Genomic DNA, 17890 nt, shown 5'->3' with positions numbered 1-17890 from the left:
TGGTCAAAAAATTAATTTATTGTATATTTTTCACAAATGTACTAATTTAAGATTTTTCGTGGTAGTGTCCCTTATTGTTGTTTACATAGCAGTGTACACCTCAAAAATAAGTTGGATTTTGTCGGGGAGGATACCAAATTCGACAATTTGTCTCCATATTTTTTTTACACCAGTTTAAGAATGATTAAAAATTAGGTTAACGTAAGCACATCTTGAAGAAAGTAAGCCTGCATATATATCCCTTAAATAAGTCATACACAACCGACCCAACTGCGTGCTCCTCCCCTTTACATCTCCTCTCTCTCTCTCTCTCTCTCTCTCTCTCTCTCTCTCTCTCTCTCTCACACACACACACACACACACACACACACATGGATATCAATCAAGCGAATCCAGAAAAGCCAGAGCAAGTATTCATCAGGGCAGAACATGATCAGGGTCCTGTGAAATCCTTCACCTGTGCCTTCTGCAAGCGGGGGTTTTCAAATGCCCAGGCACTTGGAGGTCACATGAACATTCACAGGAGAGACAGGGCCAAGCTGAGGGAGTCCATGGAGGAAAGCACGCTATCGCTTGCAGTTGTCCCGAGCAAGAACCCTGCCGCCGCTGAAAATCACGAAGATGAGAGAAGCAGTAACAAAACCCCCCTGAAAGGGCCACGTACCGTGTGTCCAGAAGATAAGGCATGTGCTCAAGGGAGAGACGACGGTGTTGAAGAAGAGAGGATGCAATTGAGTCCGAGTTCGGACCGGACAGAATTGGACCTTGAACTTCGGCTAGGTCACGACCGCCCTCTTGAGAGCTCCTCAGCAAGTGCTAAAAAACTGTCTTGATCTTAAGGTACACATCCGCAGCGCAAAGGTTTCTAGGTTCCTTTCTATGTAGCCTTCTTTACCAGTAATTTTGTTTTTTCTCTTATGGCTTATAGCATGAATTACTTGTTGAGCATTTGAAGTTCATACATGACCTTTTCGAGGAATTCTCTCAGTTTATTGCAACTTAATTTCTTCGTGCTTTCGATTCATCCATGTAAAGTCGAACTTTTCCTCTCTGCAACTAACATACAGCAGATTGGTAACAAACTGCTTCTTTATGCTAATACTAGGGTTGGCGTGTAAAATTTTGTTGGGGAATTATTAACTACTCTGGAAGTTAAATAATTCAGCAACAAAGCATCATCTTTGCTTTTGATTTGCATGCCAAAGGAGTCTTGAGAAGCTAGACACGCATAGACAAAGAAAACAGCACAAATCCTGACTTCCATTTAGACACTTCAGGATGTCATGTTACAAGTTTCTTAAGAAAGTACTTCTTATAGTCGGGTGATAAAATTCATGGTGGAAAAATACTTTCAAAAGATTTAGTATACATAAAAGATAAAAAAAAAACGGCCATGTTTTTCTACGTCTCCAGTTTGAGGGTTTGCTGGTTCGTAGGCGCAAACATGGAAATCACTTCCATTTCTGTTTACATAATTAATTTTGCAGGTAAATGATGCCCATAATTGTAACCGACCATCAAAGAATGTATACACAGTCAAACTCATTGCTTACATTTACACATTCAACTTAGCAAAACCGAAGCCATCGCTGTAGGAAATGAGGTTGAAATGGCAAGACTTTTGAGAAAGTTTCACTTATCCTCTCTCTGAACTTTTAGTGAATTCTGCAAATAAATAACAGCTTGGGGGAAAATTGTACAGTCAATCTTAAACTATCATAGGGTAAAGTCTTTTTGGTCAAGTTTGCCCAATCTATTTGGCATGACAATCTAGTCATTACTGGCCACCCTACGTGTAACTTAGAGTGAACTAAAATTAAACGAAATGATGTTTTTTTTGCTTAAATAAATGACGATGTTGTCCTTGGGGCTCTCTCTTCCAAAATGCTGCCGTTCCAATTCTATTCCCTCCTCTCCATCGCCTTCACAGCACCCCATGTCCTCCTTATCTCTTCTTCGATCACCAGCTCAATTTCACTCTTGAACTCACCCCTCAACGTCCTCATTTCAGTCTCTCTGGCCACCAAGCCGTAGCTAGCTTTTCCTCCTCCGTTCAATGACAGTGACACGAGCTTTGGTGGATTAGGAGAGTGTCCCTCTCGAGGGTGTTTGCATCCTCCAAATTGAGAGGCCAAGTTCTGCCTGTCCCTTGAAGAAAAAGGGGTTCGTCGGGAATTTTCATTTTAGCTGCGTTTGTTTTGCTTCAAGAGGGTCTCGTTGCTTGCTGCTGGGGATGTTGCGGCTTTGCTTTTGTTCACTGCTATTGGTATATTGAGTCATGGACATCCGGTTTTCGACCTCGAGACTCTGCGTACTGTCTACTCTTTTGTTTAGTCCGAACATTAGAGCAAAGGAGTTGGTGGTTTAGGGTTTCAGTCGCTCGACCAAGCAACAACTTCGTTTATTTGAACAAATTCAGCGTCCTTTCATGTAACTTCAGTCCACATCACACCATCGTCGTCCTTATACGTAATACGGCAAGCTATGTAGATTAACGTGTCAGATAAATCAATTGAGACTTGGCCAACAGGATTTGATTGCACTTTCCCTCAAAGATTTATAACTAAATTACTTCAATTAAAAGGTTAAAAAAATCAAATGTAATTCACGATGGGTTTAAGACTGATTGTTTAACTTTCCCTTGAATTTCAATTTCAATTATCGATGCATCAAACTTTCATTTCTTTATTATTGATATAATTTACCAAAATTTGACTACTTTCCTCTAACACACACACAATAAATATATATATGTATATAAACATTACTTTTAAGTCGAAATTAAGTTCATTGTTTCTCAATGTATGTATGTAGAACGAAAATAATATAGTTGATTTTAGAATACTAGATACCTATTACAAAGTTCCTTTTTTGTTAACTATCATGAGTTATATTTATATAGATGAAGATGCAATTGAGCTAAAAATAATACGAGAGGAAAGATCACATTACATAATTCTAAGCTTAATGACATGACAATACACTACTCCATGCATAAAACCAGACAACTAACACCATTGATTATATGTTCTAATACATCATTTGTTTCGCGAAAAATGAATGTATGAAATATTTGTAAAAATAATAATCCCTTGCATTGCTTACAAAGATGAATAAATGAAAAAAAAAATTTATCATCCAGGAAAATGTTTAGATATAAATTGTTGTCGATAATGACACATTTTTCATTGATTAATTATTTTAAAAGATATAAATGACTACTTTTAGGAAATTGATTTTCAAATAATTCATTTTTTGTGAACCAAATGGAGTCTTAAAGAGTAAATGCATAGAGATGAACTTATTTTTACTAAGAGGAAGAAAGAACAAGTAATTCATTTGTCTTTCTTGACTAAACTTTTGAAGCTCCTCGCATCTAAGCATCTCATTTGATCTATGCGCAAAGGGTAATTTAACAAACTCAACGGTTCCACCTATATTCTGCACGCTAGAGAAAATCACACGATCAATTGCATAAATTACTATGTCGAAAGCAGCATAATAATCCTCAAGAAGACGTCTGCCACACCAAGACTATAAAGGAAGATACATATGATTTTGAGAAATGAACTTAGATGATTACACAACGAGAGAGAATTAACTCTAATTCCAAGTGCAGGAGATTTGTGAGATATTGATCTATTTAGCTTAATAAGCATTGTCAATTTCCGTATTTTCATTGAACAAGAAACTATAGGGGGATACCCTTTTGTGTTTCCTTTGTGCGCGTGAGTTGGACTTTAGGCATGGAAGATGCCGATGTGCCGCATCGAGAAAATATGTGACGGCAAGAATGAAACATAAGGAAAACAAGCTTTGGTTGAATTGCAAAGAAATAAACTCACTGCAAATATCAAGTACATCTCCCTGTAAGACCGACCAAATATTGTCGGAATCGAGTTCAGCCAGGGAAGATCATGATTGCAGAGACCAATATGTATTATGTACGATTGCAGAAAGCCATGGTTGCGGCTTCAAGCTCACAATGGCGACGTTGGCGACGACTACAACGAAGGCGACGAGGTCTTCAAAGACGAGGACAGGGAACGGGGAAGAGAGAGAGAAGTGGTTTGTGAGATTTGGTGAGGTATATTTTTGGCGTGGTCTGGTGTAAATTACAAAGACATATGTCTAATTTTAAAAGATCAAATGAAGAGTCTATGCAGGGTTGAGTGGGCCCACATCTGCCCGATTTTTGCCATCTCGTGACATTTATAGCGTAGGAACCCAAAATACATTGCAAATTCTATTTAAATCTTGTTCTAAAACAATGTCATGTCAAATGGTCTAACTCGAAACCTAATTAATAACTAGGTGAAACAAGTGAGATCAGACATTAATCCATGATTACATGATAGAAATCATACATGGTAGTCATGTCGCGGATATTCTGGACATTTCATTCGGAAAGTCGTCGAATTTTGATCAATTCCATCAATATCAAAGAAATCAAAGTTTGATGCATTCGATAATTGAAATTGGAGATTAGAGAAAGTTGTACAATCAGTCCTAAATCCGACCTAGGATGTTGTGACACCCAAGAAATTCGATCTCTGTTTAATAGTAAAATCCAGTCTATGGAATAACCGTGAATTCCAGTTTGTTACTCGAGATTGGATATTAAGGAACTAGAAATCGGAAAGTGGAAATTTCCCGGATCGTTGATCGGAGTAGATTAGGTTTTGATTAATTGAGTAGTCGCGCTCTAGAACTAGAAATTTTGTATCGGGTCTCATTCTGACTAAATCGGCTCGAGTTTGGATTAAATTACCCTTTGTTAGATTTTCGGACGCTCGAATTTCCCTAGGATGTAAAATTACCAAAATGCCACCGGTCAATTTTTAAAATTTTGAAAATGCCCCTAGGGCTTTATGAACTAGCGGACAAGATTATTAGTGGGCTTAAGTATACCCCAAGTGCCATAAGTTGTGTACGACACTCACTTTAGTGCCAAAACTTTTAAATCGATCACTTTAGTGCTAAGTTTTTATAACTTTGATTACTTCAAGGCCAAAACTTTCAAAACAATCACTTAAGTGCCAACTTTTTTTAAAAACGATCATTTAAGTGCCAATATTTAAAAAAACCGATAACTTTAGTGTCAAATTCACCGAGCCATCTCATCTCAAATATTAATAAAAAAAATTCCACGTGTCGAATTTTTGGCAAGCCACATTAGCTCTGGCACTAAAGTGATCGTTTTTAAAAGAAATTGGCACTGAAGTGATCGAAGTTACAAAAAATTAGCACTAAAGTGATCGATTTAAAAGTTTTGGCACTAAAGTGAGCGCCGTACACAACTTATGGCACTTAGAGTGTACTTAAGTCATTATTAGTGAGATGGGTCCCACCTTATCACCTCAGCCCTTGGTCAAAATTCGGGACCCCTCTCTCTCTCTCTCTCTCATCCACGATAGCCCCCCCAAACCGACTTCCACCTCTTTTTCTTCCTCTTCTATCTTCATTTTCTAGTGATAACTCTTGCTGCCTCAAGCTACCTCGTCAAACTATAACCATCACAGAATCCCACCATCACCATTGGACCACCACTGCGCCATCGGAGTTGCCGGAAAGCCGCCTAGAAGAAGCCCCAACGGCTTGTTCCGTTTTCCGCCGAGTTGCTGCTTCTATCCTTCCGCCCCTGTCTTGTCAAAGTTCAGCCACCGAAACCACCGTCGACCACCCCTAATCATTCCCGGACGTCGCTAAGCCTCCACAGCTCGCCTAGCCACCGCCAAATAGCTCGACAAAGCCCTAGAACCGCCAAACTTCCCTGTTGCCCTATTTTGGACCTCTGTTGTACTTGTTATGTTCTTAACTGCCATTCGCCGCCACACCGCCTTCCTTCGTCCATCTTCGACTACCAAACACTCCCCAATACAAGCTCGGATCTTCGCCACCAGCCCCATGGAGCTTTGACACCATTAGAGTCCCAGAATAGCCCCCGACCAGCTGCCTTGTTTATGTCTTTTGCCCTATTTCACCTATTGCAGCTTCTGTTAGCTGCTGCCAACGCCCGCTCCGGCCACCACGAGCCACCAGCCGCCACCACCGACCATCCTTAGCTACCCTAGAGTCCCTCCGACTCATTCCCGCCGCTCACCACTAGCCATAGTCACCGAAACAGCCGTGAGGAGCCGGCTACCGCCCGTCATGTTTTGACCATGCTCTATTTTTTTGGGACCGGGCCGGTTCTGTTGGGCCTGCGTGTTGGGCCTCGATCCAATTTGTTGTGGGCTGTTAAGCTGGGCCTTGTACTAGGCCCGTGGACCCATTAAGCCGGAAGTTGGGCTCATAGTTCAAGGATTTTGGTTCGCAATCCGTTCAAGCCCAAAGTTCTTGTCGAGGAATTCCCGAGGATCATCGTTGGTCTCGCCTCGCTTGATTAACGGTGAGTTAACCTCTAACCCCTGGTTAGGATGTTAATTGCGTTCGGAGTTAGCCCAATTAGATTATTAGGGTGTTTAGGTAGATTAATTAGGATCGGGATATGTTAGAGACTCGATTTAGGTTAAATGGCCCTAATTATCTAGGTTAGCTCAAATGTGATTTGTTGGGACTAAACTAATTGATTGATTGGATGATTTTGTTCGACCATGAGTGAATGGTAGGTTAGGGGTGAGCGTACGATCGAGTGGATGAATGAATTAAATTATCTATAATTGAATTGATTATTCGTTGTCGAGTTGTTATCCGTACTCATTTTATGGTTTATCTAGATTATTTGATTAAATAACTCGGTGGATGGTGGATTAAATTGACTGATTGGTTGAAAGTTGACCACCCTATCTATAGATGCAGAGTATAGTGGATAACATGTATAATTGTGTGATTATATGTGGGCGTGGGTTGCATGGTTTGCATAAAAGAGGCTGTGCCCCTGTCTTGAGCACACTTGTATGCCATTTGGCTAAACGCAAAGATAAAATGGGTTGATTGTTGATTGTGCTTGAATGGTCACATGATGGGATTTTTCCTAACAACGTCATACCGTGTCGATCGAAATTTCACGGCTTGTTCGATGCATGCCTTTCTGTGTTGTCGGATTGAGTAGATGCCGATCACAATTTGTGACGGACCGAAGCCCTTCTAGGGATTCTTTGTAGTTCCGTGTCATGTCGATCGGAATCACACGAACTATCGAGTGTCGTCGCCGGAAGTAAGGGACGAAGCCTGGTCCTGCCGGCAGACATTGGCGATTATAGTGTAAAGTCACACCGGTCGTGTGTAATTGGGCCAGATGGCCATTAATAATTGAACCCCGTGTGGTGTCTTGTGTATGCGATTGATGTGATATCCATTGATTGTTATGTTTAACATATCGAGCCGAGTTTTGCATACCGTGTGGTTTTCGGTAGGTGAGCTACATGTGATTGCGATATTTATATGTCAATATGTGGTTGGGCGATAGGACCCTCTGGATGAATCAACGCCCTAACCGGGCTTAGACGTAAACTCACGGAGATTTTATCTCACCCCATGTTAACCATTTCAAGTCCACAGTGATGCAACGACCCATTAGGTTTGGGGTCCCGAACGACTAGTCCTACGATATTGTGTATCGTCCTAAACCGGGCACGAATAGGACTTGGGAATTGCACATCACCATGGTGCGGGTGGATGAAGGCTTGCCACATCAAGTGGCACATGTCTTTAAAGCCTGGTTCTTGGATGATAGGGTGGAAACTTGGGGCCCACTTCGTGGACTCGAGGGGCCGCCCGACACGGTTCCACCTATTCCTTCTTGGGTTCGAATGGAACTCGATACATCGGATAGTGAGATCGTAGACCCCGAGCATGATTCCAACCCCGACCTTGACCCGATTGAGGAAGATATCCTTGAGCCTTCTTCGGAGCGTTCGTTGGCTTTTGATCGTGACCCTTCACCATGACTTCGAGGGTTCGTAGTCTTTTGATAGGTACTGACGTGGATTTTTGGGAGTAGATGAGAACTTAACCCTACCCGACCCTCATACCCTTTTTGTTGGTCTTAAAGAGCCGCCCTGAAGAGTGGGGTTATATTTGACTGTAGCTCAGTAGGGTTAATAATCATCTACTTTTGGTACTGTATTGACAGTTGCTCTTTGTATATGAGTGATGTTGTTGATCTTATTTCTATCCCTACTATTTTTTTTATTTAGGAGAGTTTGCGTTTCCTCATGCGCACTATGGTATCGTTGGTCAATAGCGTGCCTGGGACGTTATCTTTTATGACCTGAGGGGTTTTGGTAGGGATGCCACGTACTCGAGAATCGGGGTGTGACATTCCCATCCAAGGTAGTATTAGAGCAAGATCGGCTCGATCCACTCGGTCGTTGGCCCGGAGTGATAAGGAGCGATGGGAAATAGGATAATTAGTAAGATTATACGTTTGTGCATGTGATTGTTGTTTATGTTTTATGTTATTGGGTCGCCTTCTTACCGCTTTTTGCTATGGAGTGAGCAAGACTCCGTACGATACCCGTAAAATGAGTGAGCGCGGTGGAAGAGCACCCCGAGGTAGGCCTGCTAGACGAATTGAGGAGATCTTGGAAGGGGAACCATCTACGTCCCTAGTAAGACCCGTTAGGCAAGATCTAAGGTCGGTGGGATCCTTGAAGCAGAGAAAAATACACTAGAAGTGCTATAACTTTTGTACGAAGGTCACTTGAGTGCCATAACTTTCAAAACGTTCATTTAAGTGTCATAACTTTCAAAAATCGCTCACTTGAGTGCCATGTCGACGTGGACGCCGAAAGAGCTGACGTGGCAGCCCGAAAGGCGACGTGGCTCGCCAAAAAGATGACATAGCACGCCGGAAAGCTAACATGGCATGTGCGAAAAAGTTCTTGTAGCACTCAAGTGAACAATTTTGCTCCGACGTAGCACTCAAGTGAACGATTTTTGAAAGTTATGGTACTTAAGTGAACGTTTTGAAAGTTATGGCACTCAAACGAACGCCGTACACAAGTTATGGCACTTCTAATATACTTTTCCCCTTGAAGTACTTGGAGCGATTGGAGAGTTGATGGGACAACAGGTAAGGAACCAAAATGCTGCCGCTGCTGCTGAAGCTCCACAGGGAAATCTACTAGTTGGAATAGTGAATGATGGGCGTCAAGCCCAAAATATGGTAGAACAATTTTTGAAACTAAAGCCACTTAAGTTTGTGGGTAGTGGAGACCTTGAGGCTGCCACCTCGTGGATTGAGAAACTAAAAAAGCGTTTGACCCGTTTGAGATGTAATGATGTGGATAAGGTTGTTATGGCTGTGTACTAGCTATAGAGTACTACGAGTACTTGGTGGAGAGCTACCAAGGACGGGGTTTTTCCCGAGGGTACGGTCTCGATGTGGGGTTTTTCCAGAACTAGATGACAATAGATGAGTATGAAGCGAAGTTTGCTCACTATCAAAAGTATGCTCCAAGGATGATTAAGGATCCGGTTGATAGAGTGAGAAGATTCAGAGATGGGTTAAAGCACGAAATCAAAAGTGTCCTGGTGCCATTGAATTTGAAGGACTATGACGATTTGTATGAGCGAGCTCAGATGGTTGAGCGAGATTTGGCCGAGAGAACTGCTGCATCCGGATCACGATTTACACCCTCAAGCAGATTTGATAGACGCTAGGGCAAGAGGCCAATGTTTAGCGATAAGGGTCGTGTCCCACCTAACGAAAGAGGGGCGATTAGTAAACCGGTGCCTCGCTAGGATGACTTTTGTCATTTATGCTGTTGGAGGCATAGATCCGCTCCGCGCCCATTTCTTGGTGAAGCCTGCTTTGGATGCGGCCAACAAGGTTACCAAGTGAGGAACTGTCTCCAGAGACAACGGTTCGGGCCACGGGGAGGACCACCCGGAAGGAACGTGTCGCAGAATTTTCAGAACCGCCCTCGGGTGCAAGGAAGTGTATTTGCTGCCACACGGGAAGGAGAATGATTTGTCTACTATTACAGGTACGGTTTTCTTACATAACCAAGCTGCTTATGCTCTGTTTGATTCGGGTGCCACTCATTCTTTTGTCGCCGAACAATTTGTGAAACTTGTTGGTTTGAATCTAGAACCGTTGGATACCATATTTAGGATATCTACACCCTCGAAGGATAGCGTAGTAGTTGTTGTAGGTTGTCATAACATAGCGTAGTAGTTGTTGTAGGTTGTCATAACTGTAAACTTTTTGTGAGTGGTTATGAAGATAAGATAGACTTGATTGTGCTGGAAATGTACGATTTTGACTTGATCGTTGGAATGGATTGGTTGACGAAGCAAAGGGCCACGATGGACTGTTATCATAAGGTGATTCGGTTCAACCCATTGGATAAACCTAGTTTTGAGTTTGTGGGTAATCAAGGAGAAACCTCGATCGTGATGATTTTGTCACTTGAAGCGACCCGCTTGTTAGAGAGCCGTTGCCAAGGTTATTTGGCATCTGTAGTGGATGTGACGGTTGAGGAACCAAAGTTGGAAGATATTACGGTTGTGCGAGAGTTTCCAGATGTTTTTCCGAAGGAACTATGCGGTTTACCACTACAGAGGGAAATAGAGTTTGTAATAGAATTAGTCCTTGGAATGGAGCTAATTTCTAAGGTGCCATATAGGATGTCGCTACCGGAACCGAAGGAGCTTGAGGTTCAAATGTAGAAATTGTTGGATAAAGGATTTATTCATCCCGGGGCGTCGCCTTGGGGAGCGCCTGTGTTATTTATGAAAAAGAAGGATGGATCGTTACGGCTATGTATCGACTATAGGCAATTGAATCAGGTGGCGATAAAAAATAAGTACCCTTTGCCGAGGATCGATGATTTGTTCGATCAACTGCAAGGAGCGTTGATATTTTCTAAAATTGATTTAAGAACGGGATATCATCAATTGAGGATCAAGAAAGAGGATATACCGAAAACGGCGTTTAGAACACGTTATGGCTATTATGAGTTTACTGTAATGCCATTTTGATTGACAAATGCTCCTGCTGCTTTTATGGATCTTATGAATAAGGTATTCAAGGAATTCTTGGATCGTTTTGTGATTGTGTTTATAAATGATATCTTGGTGTATTCTAGGAATCCAGAAGATCATGAGCAGCACCTAAGGATTGTTTTGGGAACTCTCAAGGGGCATCAGCTATATGCTAAGTTTAGAAAATATGAGTTTTGGTTAGCTCGGGTGGTATTTTTGGGCAACGTAGTCTCTGGTGAAGGTATTGCAGTAGACCCATCTAAAATTTAGGTAGTTCCGAATTAGCTAAGACCAAAGACAGTGACCGAAGTCAGAAGTTTCTTAGGTTTGGCAGGCTATTATCGATGCTTCGTAGAAAGATTCTCAGCTATAACCTTGCCACCGATGCGATTACTAAAGAAGGATGTGAAGTTTGAATGTACCGACAAGTGCAAGCGTAGTTTTCAAGAGCTTAAACATAAGCTAACTATGGCTCCTGTTTTGACAATTCCGTCTAGTCTTGGAGGATTTGAGATATATAGTGATGCTTCACTTAGAGGTTTAGGTTGTATCCCGATGCAGCATGGAAGGGTAGTCGCTTACGCCTCTCGCCAATTGAGACCTCACGAATTGAATTATCCGACGCATGACCTAGAATTAGCTGCGATTGTATTTGCCTTAAAGATATGGAGGCATTATCCGATTGGAGAAAAATTTCAGGTATATACGGACCATCAAAGTTTAAAGTACTTATTTTCTCAAAGGGAGCTGAATATGAAGCAACGTCGATGGATGGAGCTACTTAAGGACTATGATTGTGAAATCCCGTATCATCCAAGTAAGGCGAATAGGGTTGCTAATACACCGAGTAGAAAATCGGTGATTGCTCAATTACAAGTCCGAGAATAGCGCTTCTTAGAACAAGTGAGGGATTCTGACTTCAAGTTAGAAATAAGCCACCTGTCAAGGCTAATGGCTACCCCGAGGATTGAACCGAAAGTACAAGCAAGAATTAAGATCTTGTAGTTAACGGACCCCACCGTCCAAAAGATTCTTCAAGAAGATTCAGCCAAACGAAGGGCCGACTTTCAAGTGGCCGATGATGGAATACTAAAATTTCGAGGCCGTCTAGTTGTAACCGACGATGAAAGTTTAAAGAAAGAAATCTTATTGAAAGCACACCGTAGTAATTTCAGTATCCATCCGGGGAGTACAAAGATGTATCAGAACCCGAAACAACACTATTGGTGGAGTGGTATGAAAATAGATATAGCTAAGTATGTGGCTAAATGTTTAACTTGTCAACAAGTCAAGGTACAGCACTATAAACCTGGAGGATTGCTGCAACCATTAGAGATCCCATAATGGAAATGAGAGCACATCACGATGGACTTTGTGATGGGATTACCACAAAGCTAGAGAGGTCATGACTCAATCCGGGTTATGATTGACGAGTTAACAAAATTAACTCACTTTATTCCAGTTAGAAAGGATTTTGCCTTAAATAGATATGGAAACTTGTATGTGAGGCACATAGTGAGATTGCACAGAGTTCCGGTGACGATCACTTTAGATCGTGATCCTAAGTTTACTGCAACGTTTTGGAAAAGTTTACAAACCGCTTTGGGGACAAAATTGCAGTTTAGTACGGCATATCATCCGCAGACGGATGGTCAATCGGAAAGGACGATTCAAACGCTCGAAGATATATTGCGAGTTTGTGTCTTGGATTTTAAGGGTAACTAGGAGGAACAATTACATTTGGTGGAGTTCGGGGAAAAGTACACTAGAAGTGCCATAACTTTTGTACGGCGTTCACTTGAGTGCCATAACTTTCAAAATGTTCACTTAAGTGCCATAACTTTCAAAAATCGTTCACTTGGATGCTATGTTGACGTGGGCGCTGGAAAAGCCGACGTGGCATGCGTGGAAAAGTCACTGTAGCACTCAAGTGAATGATTTTTTAAAATTATGGCACTTAAGTGAACGTTTTGAAAGTTATGGCACTCAAGTGAATGATTTTTTAAAATTATGGCACTTAAGTGAACGTTTTGAAAGTTATGGCACTCAAGTGAACGCCGTACACAAGTTACGGCACTCTAGTGTACTTTTCCCGTGGAGTTCACTTATAATAATAGTTATCAACAAAGTATCCAAATGGCTCCATTCGAGGCTTTGTATGGTAGAGCTTGTAGAACGCCCTTGTGTTGGAATGAAGCGAGCGAAAGAAAGATTACCGGTCCTAAGCTAGTACAACAATCAATAGAGGCAGTCAAGCTCATCGGAGACAGATTGAGAACATCCAAGAACCATTAGAAAAATTATGCTGATAGGAAGCGTAGACCTCTGGAGTCCCAAGTAGGCGATCATGTGTTCTTGAAAGTGTTGCCAATGAGAGGGACATCCCGTTTTGGCAAAAAGGGGGGGTTGAGCCCGCAATACGTTGGACCATTCGAGATTTTAGAACAAATTGAGAATATGGCGTATCGCCTTGCATTACCACCAAGACTTGCTCAAGTACATAATGTATTCCATGTCTCGATGCTGAGAAAATACGAACCCGACCCCGCATATGTGTTCAGTTATGAAGAGATCGACCTAGACGAGTGAGCGTCGTATGTGGAACATCCTGTTCGGATTGTGGATAGGAAAGAGCATATGCTTCGGAACAAGACGATTCCCCTAGTAAAGGTGATTTGGCAATATCACAAGACGGAAGGAGCAACGTGGAAAAATGAGAAAGTCATGAAGCGTACTTATCCTGGTCTTTTTGAAGAGATGTAATCGTAGTCAAATTTCGGGGACCAAATTCCTAAGGTGGGGAGAGTTGTGACGCCCTGAAAATTTGACCTCTATTTAATAGTAAAATTCAGTCTATAAAATGACCGTGAATTCCAGTTTGTTACTCGAGATTGGATATTAAGGAACTAGAAATTGGAAATTGGAAATTTCTCGGATCGTTAATCGGATGGAATTAGGTTTTGCTTAATTGAGTAGTCGCGCTCTAGAACTAGAAATTTTTGTATCGAATCTCATTCTGACTAAATCGACTCGAGTTTGGATTAAATTACCATTCGTCGGATTTCTAGACGCTCGAATTACCCTAGGATGTAAAATTACCAAAATGCCCCTGGTCAATTTTTAAAATTTCGAAAATGCCCCTAGGGCTTTATGAACTAGTGGACAAGATTATTAGTGAGATGGGTCCCACGTTATCAGCTCAGCCCATGGTCAAAATTTTGGATCTCTCTCTCTCTCTCTCTCTCTCTCTTCCACGATAGCCCCCCAAACCGACTTTCACCTCTTTTTCTTCCTCTTCTTTCTTAATTTTCTAGCGATAACTCTTGCTGTCTTAAGCTACCTCGTCAAACTATAACCATCACAGAATCCCACTGTCACCAACGGACCACCATCGCGCCGCCGAAGTCGCCGGAAAGTCGGCTCGAAGAAGTTCCAGTAGCTTGCACTGTTTTCCGCCGGCTTGCTACTTCTGTCCTTCCGCCCCTGTTTTGCTGAAGTCTAGCCACCGCAACTACCGTTGACCGCCCCCAATCATTCCCGGAGGTCTCCAAGCCCCCCACGGTTGCCCGGCCACCGCCGAACAGCCCGGCAAAGCCCCAAAACCGCTGGACTTCCCTATTTCCCTGTTTTACACCTCCGTTGTACCGGTTACGTTCTTAACTGCCATTCGCCACCGTACCGCCCTCCTTCGCCCATCTCCGACTACCATACACTCCCCAACACTCCTTCAGCTCTTTGCTACCAGCCCCACGAAGCTCCGATGCCATTAGAGTCCCCGAATGCCCCTTGACCACCTGCTATGTTTCTATCTTTCCCGCCTGTTTCGCTTGCCGCAGCTTCGTTGGGCTGCCGCCGGCGCCCGCTCCGACCACCACGAGCCACCAGCCGCCACCATTGACCATCCTCGGCTACCCTAGAGTCTCTTCGACTCATTCTCGCCGCTCACTACCAGCCGTAGTTGCCGGAACAGCGGCGATGAGCTAGCCACTACCTGCCCTGTTCGACCCCCGCTCTGTTTTTTTGGGACTAGACCAATTCAGTTGGGCCTATTAGTGGGCCTGCGTATTAGGCCTCGACCCAATTTGTTGTGGGCTGTTAACTTGGGCCTTGTACTAGGCCCGTGGCCCATTAAACGGGAAGTTGGGCCCATAGTTCAAGGATTTTGGTTCACGACCCATTCGAGCCCAAAGTTCGTGCCGAAGAATTCCCGAGGATCATCATTAGTCTCGCTTCGCTAGATTAACGGTGAGTTAACCTCTAATCCCTGGTTAGGATGCTAATTGCGTTTGGAATTAGCAAAATTAGATTATTATGGTGTTTAGGTAGATTAATTAGGATCGGGATTGGTTAGAGACTCGATTTAGGTTAAATGACCCAAATTATCTAGGTTAGCTCAAATGTGATTTGTTGGGACTAAATTAATTGATTGATTGGATGATTTTGTTTGACCGTGAGCAAATGTTAGGTTAGGGGTGAGCGTACAATCGAGTGGATCAATGAATTAAATTATGCGCAATTGAATTGATTATTCATTGACGAGTTGTTATCCGTACTTAGTTGATGGTTTATCCAGATTATTTGATTAAATAACTCGGTGGATGGTGGATTGAATTGATTGATTGGTTGAAAGTTGACCACCCTATCTATAGATGCAGAGTCTAGTGGATAACATGTATATATGTGTGATCATATGTGGGCGTGGGTTGCATGGTTTGCATAAAAGAGGTCATGGCCCTTGTTGACACCCGAATTTTTAATCGATTTTCCTTTAGTTTTATTTTCCAAAATTACCAAAAATTCACAAAAATCAAAAAAATTAAAAAATCAACATTGGAAGCCTTGGCCATGCATAAGGAACCAATTTGGAACAAAAAATAATTTTTCATATTTTTCGCATTTTTTTAATATTTTAGGAAAATAGGAAAATACTTGAAAAATCATAAAAAATACCTTTCGAGGTCTCAAAAATACACAAAAGGGTCTAATATTTTTCTTTTAATTCCCTTTTAATATTGACCTCAAGAAAAATTGAAAATTAAGTTCAATTTTAGGTGTTTCTTCACAATGCCTAAGGTTGAATTTGCATAAAAAATACCAATTGAGTCTTTTTATTTGCAATTTTTGCACGCTTTAGGTCTAGACATTCAATTGCAATCCCTTTGAACTTCAATTTGATCAATTGCATCCTCAATTGCACGAATTGCACGAATTAGACACAAAATTCCCAAATTATTTGCAATTTAGTCCCTCAATTGGCCAATTTTTGAAATTACTTTTTATTGAGGGACTCTTATAGTAAAATTGAACCGTTACCCTATGTTTTCATACATTTCAAATTGATTGGCATAGGTCTCATGGTCCAATTTTATCAAATTGACATCCAATCGAACATTTCCCTAATTTGGGCAAATTGAAAAATTTGGGGTTTTCATAGAAATTGAGGTGAACTTTTGGGCAAAACCACTTTTTTAGATAATATTCAGGGTCCTAAGCCCAAATTTGAGGTTTAATTGCAAAAAATTCCCAAGAAATTTGGATTAATTTTGAAAATTATGCAAGAATTACTGTCTGAACCAGTCGAACCGGTCCAGCCAAGTATCATCTTCCCCAAATTCACCCGTGCCATTTGCGGGTTCAACGATGGACTTTGACGATCAAATTGGAGTTCAATTCGTGCTTAATTGGATCAATAGAGGTGGGGCTTTTGTTCGTCAAGTCAAGGTCCGTCGATTGCCACCGGCGGCACGGCCAATGGCCGCCGGAGCATGGCGGAATCGATAGTCAAAGTTCCCGGCGACCGAAAGTCAACCATTTCAAAACCAAGTGCAATTCTCACTCGTTTTGGGCTCAACGGACTTCGAACGGCTTTGGACGGAATCTTAACGATTCCGTCACCGTCCGGCGAGTCGTTTTGCGCGTGTGCACACGTGTGGTTGACTCGGCCAAACTCGCCCGTGCGCGCGCCATTTCAAAATTTGATATAAAAGGGGGAAGAAGGTTCTCGACGCAGGGGAGAGGCTCATTCGGTTCTTCTCACAACAGAATAGAGATAAAGAGAGAGAGAAAGAGAAGGAAAGCTCACCTTCTCGCCCGAGCGATCAAAGGTTTGAGCTCGGTCCGCAAGTTCTTCGCGAGATCAATCCAAGCCGAATCAAGACCTGCAATCAAGTTCAACAGCTTCGTATCAACTCAAGGATTCGATCGTGCTAGCTCGGTCAAGTTGCGTGCTCCTAAATCGGTAAGTCAAGCTTCGAATATCTCTACTGTGCGATCATGGTAGCTCGACTTCTCGAGCACGATTCTGTCAATTGATGTGTGCCTTTTAGTCATAGAACATATCTAATCACGATCGCGTCTTCATTTTGCATTAATCTCGCGTGAAAACCCCGAGTCGGATCTCCAACCTCCCTCGCTCCGGTCGGACCTCGGCCGGACGATTTCAGCCGCTGCGAGCTCAATCCGAGCTCGAGGTAAGTCTCCTAAACTTCCCGTGATGCTCGTGTATGAAGTAATTAGCTTATTATGCTCTGTGCTGTAAGATTGAACTACGAGATATCATTCTGTGTGAGGAGAAATACTTGTGATTTAATGGATGAAATTGCTTGATTCTTAGATATGTTGGTCTAGAGGTCGAATAGAGTCGATCGCCGTTGGTTTGAGACTTTTCCGGCGAGATCTCACCGTTGGATCTCGCCGGAGAGCTCTCGGCCGTCCATTTCGCGTCGTCGCAACAAAGAAGATGAAGCCGACGTGTCTGGTCGGCGGGTCGGCGTGTTGAGTTGGCGAGCCGTGGTTGGTCCAGCTCGGTGCCGAGTCGGCTCGTCCGTTGAGCGAACCGGGCGACTAGGATTAGATCGACGGTCGAGATAATTAGTTAGTTCAATTCTCGACCGTCCGATTAGATTTTAGATAATTTGTTTATTAGATTAGAAAATAAGAAAAAATCAAAACGATG

General features: G+C 42.4%; 1 protein-coding gene across 1 annotated transcript; it reads left to right on the top strand.

Moving 5' to 3' along the window:
- The first annotated feature begins 371 nt into the window (after positions 1–371).
- Positions 372–833, top strand: LOC115730125 (transcriptional regulator TAC1-like). Its single transcript, XM_030660716.1, has one exon. It carries the CDS (start codon positions 372–374, stop codon positions 831–833), a length of 462 nt encoding a protein of 153 aa, XP_030516576.1.
- Positions 834–17890: the final 17057 nt, after the last annotated feature.

The sequence above is a fragment of the Rhodamnia argentea genome, chromosome 10 (genome assembly GCF_020921035.1).
Source record: "Rhodamnia argentea isolate NSW1041297 chromosome 10, ASM2092103v1, whole genome shotgun sequence".
NCBI classification, from domain to species: Eukaryota; Viridiplantae; Streptophyta; class Magnoliopsida; order Myrtales; family Myrtaceae; genus Rhodamnia; species Rhodamnia argentea.
Note: the sequence above shows the minus strand (reverse complement) of the source record. Positions and strands in the feature narration are given on the sequence as shown.

Bases quoted from the DNA above. Each gene is read 5' to 3' on its own strand.
- LOC115730125 (XM_030660716.1), top strand. From the start codon at position 372: ATGGATATCAATCAAGCGAATCCAGAAAAGCCAGAGCAAGTATTCATC.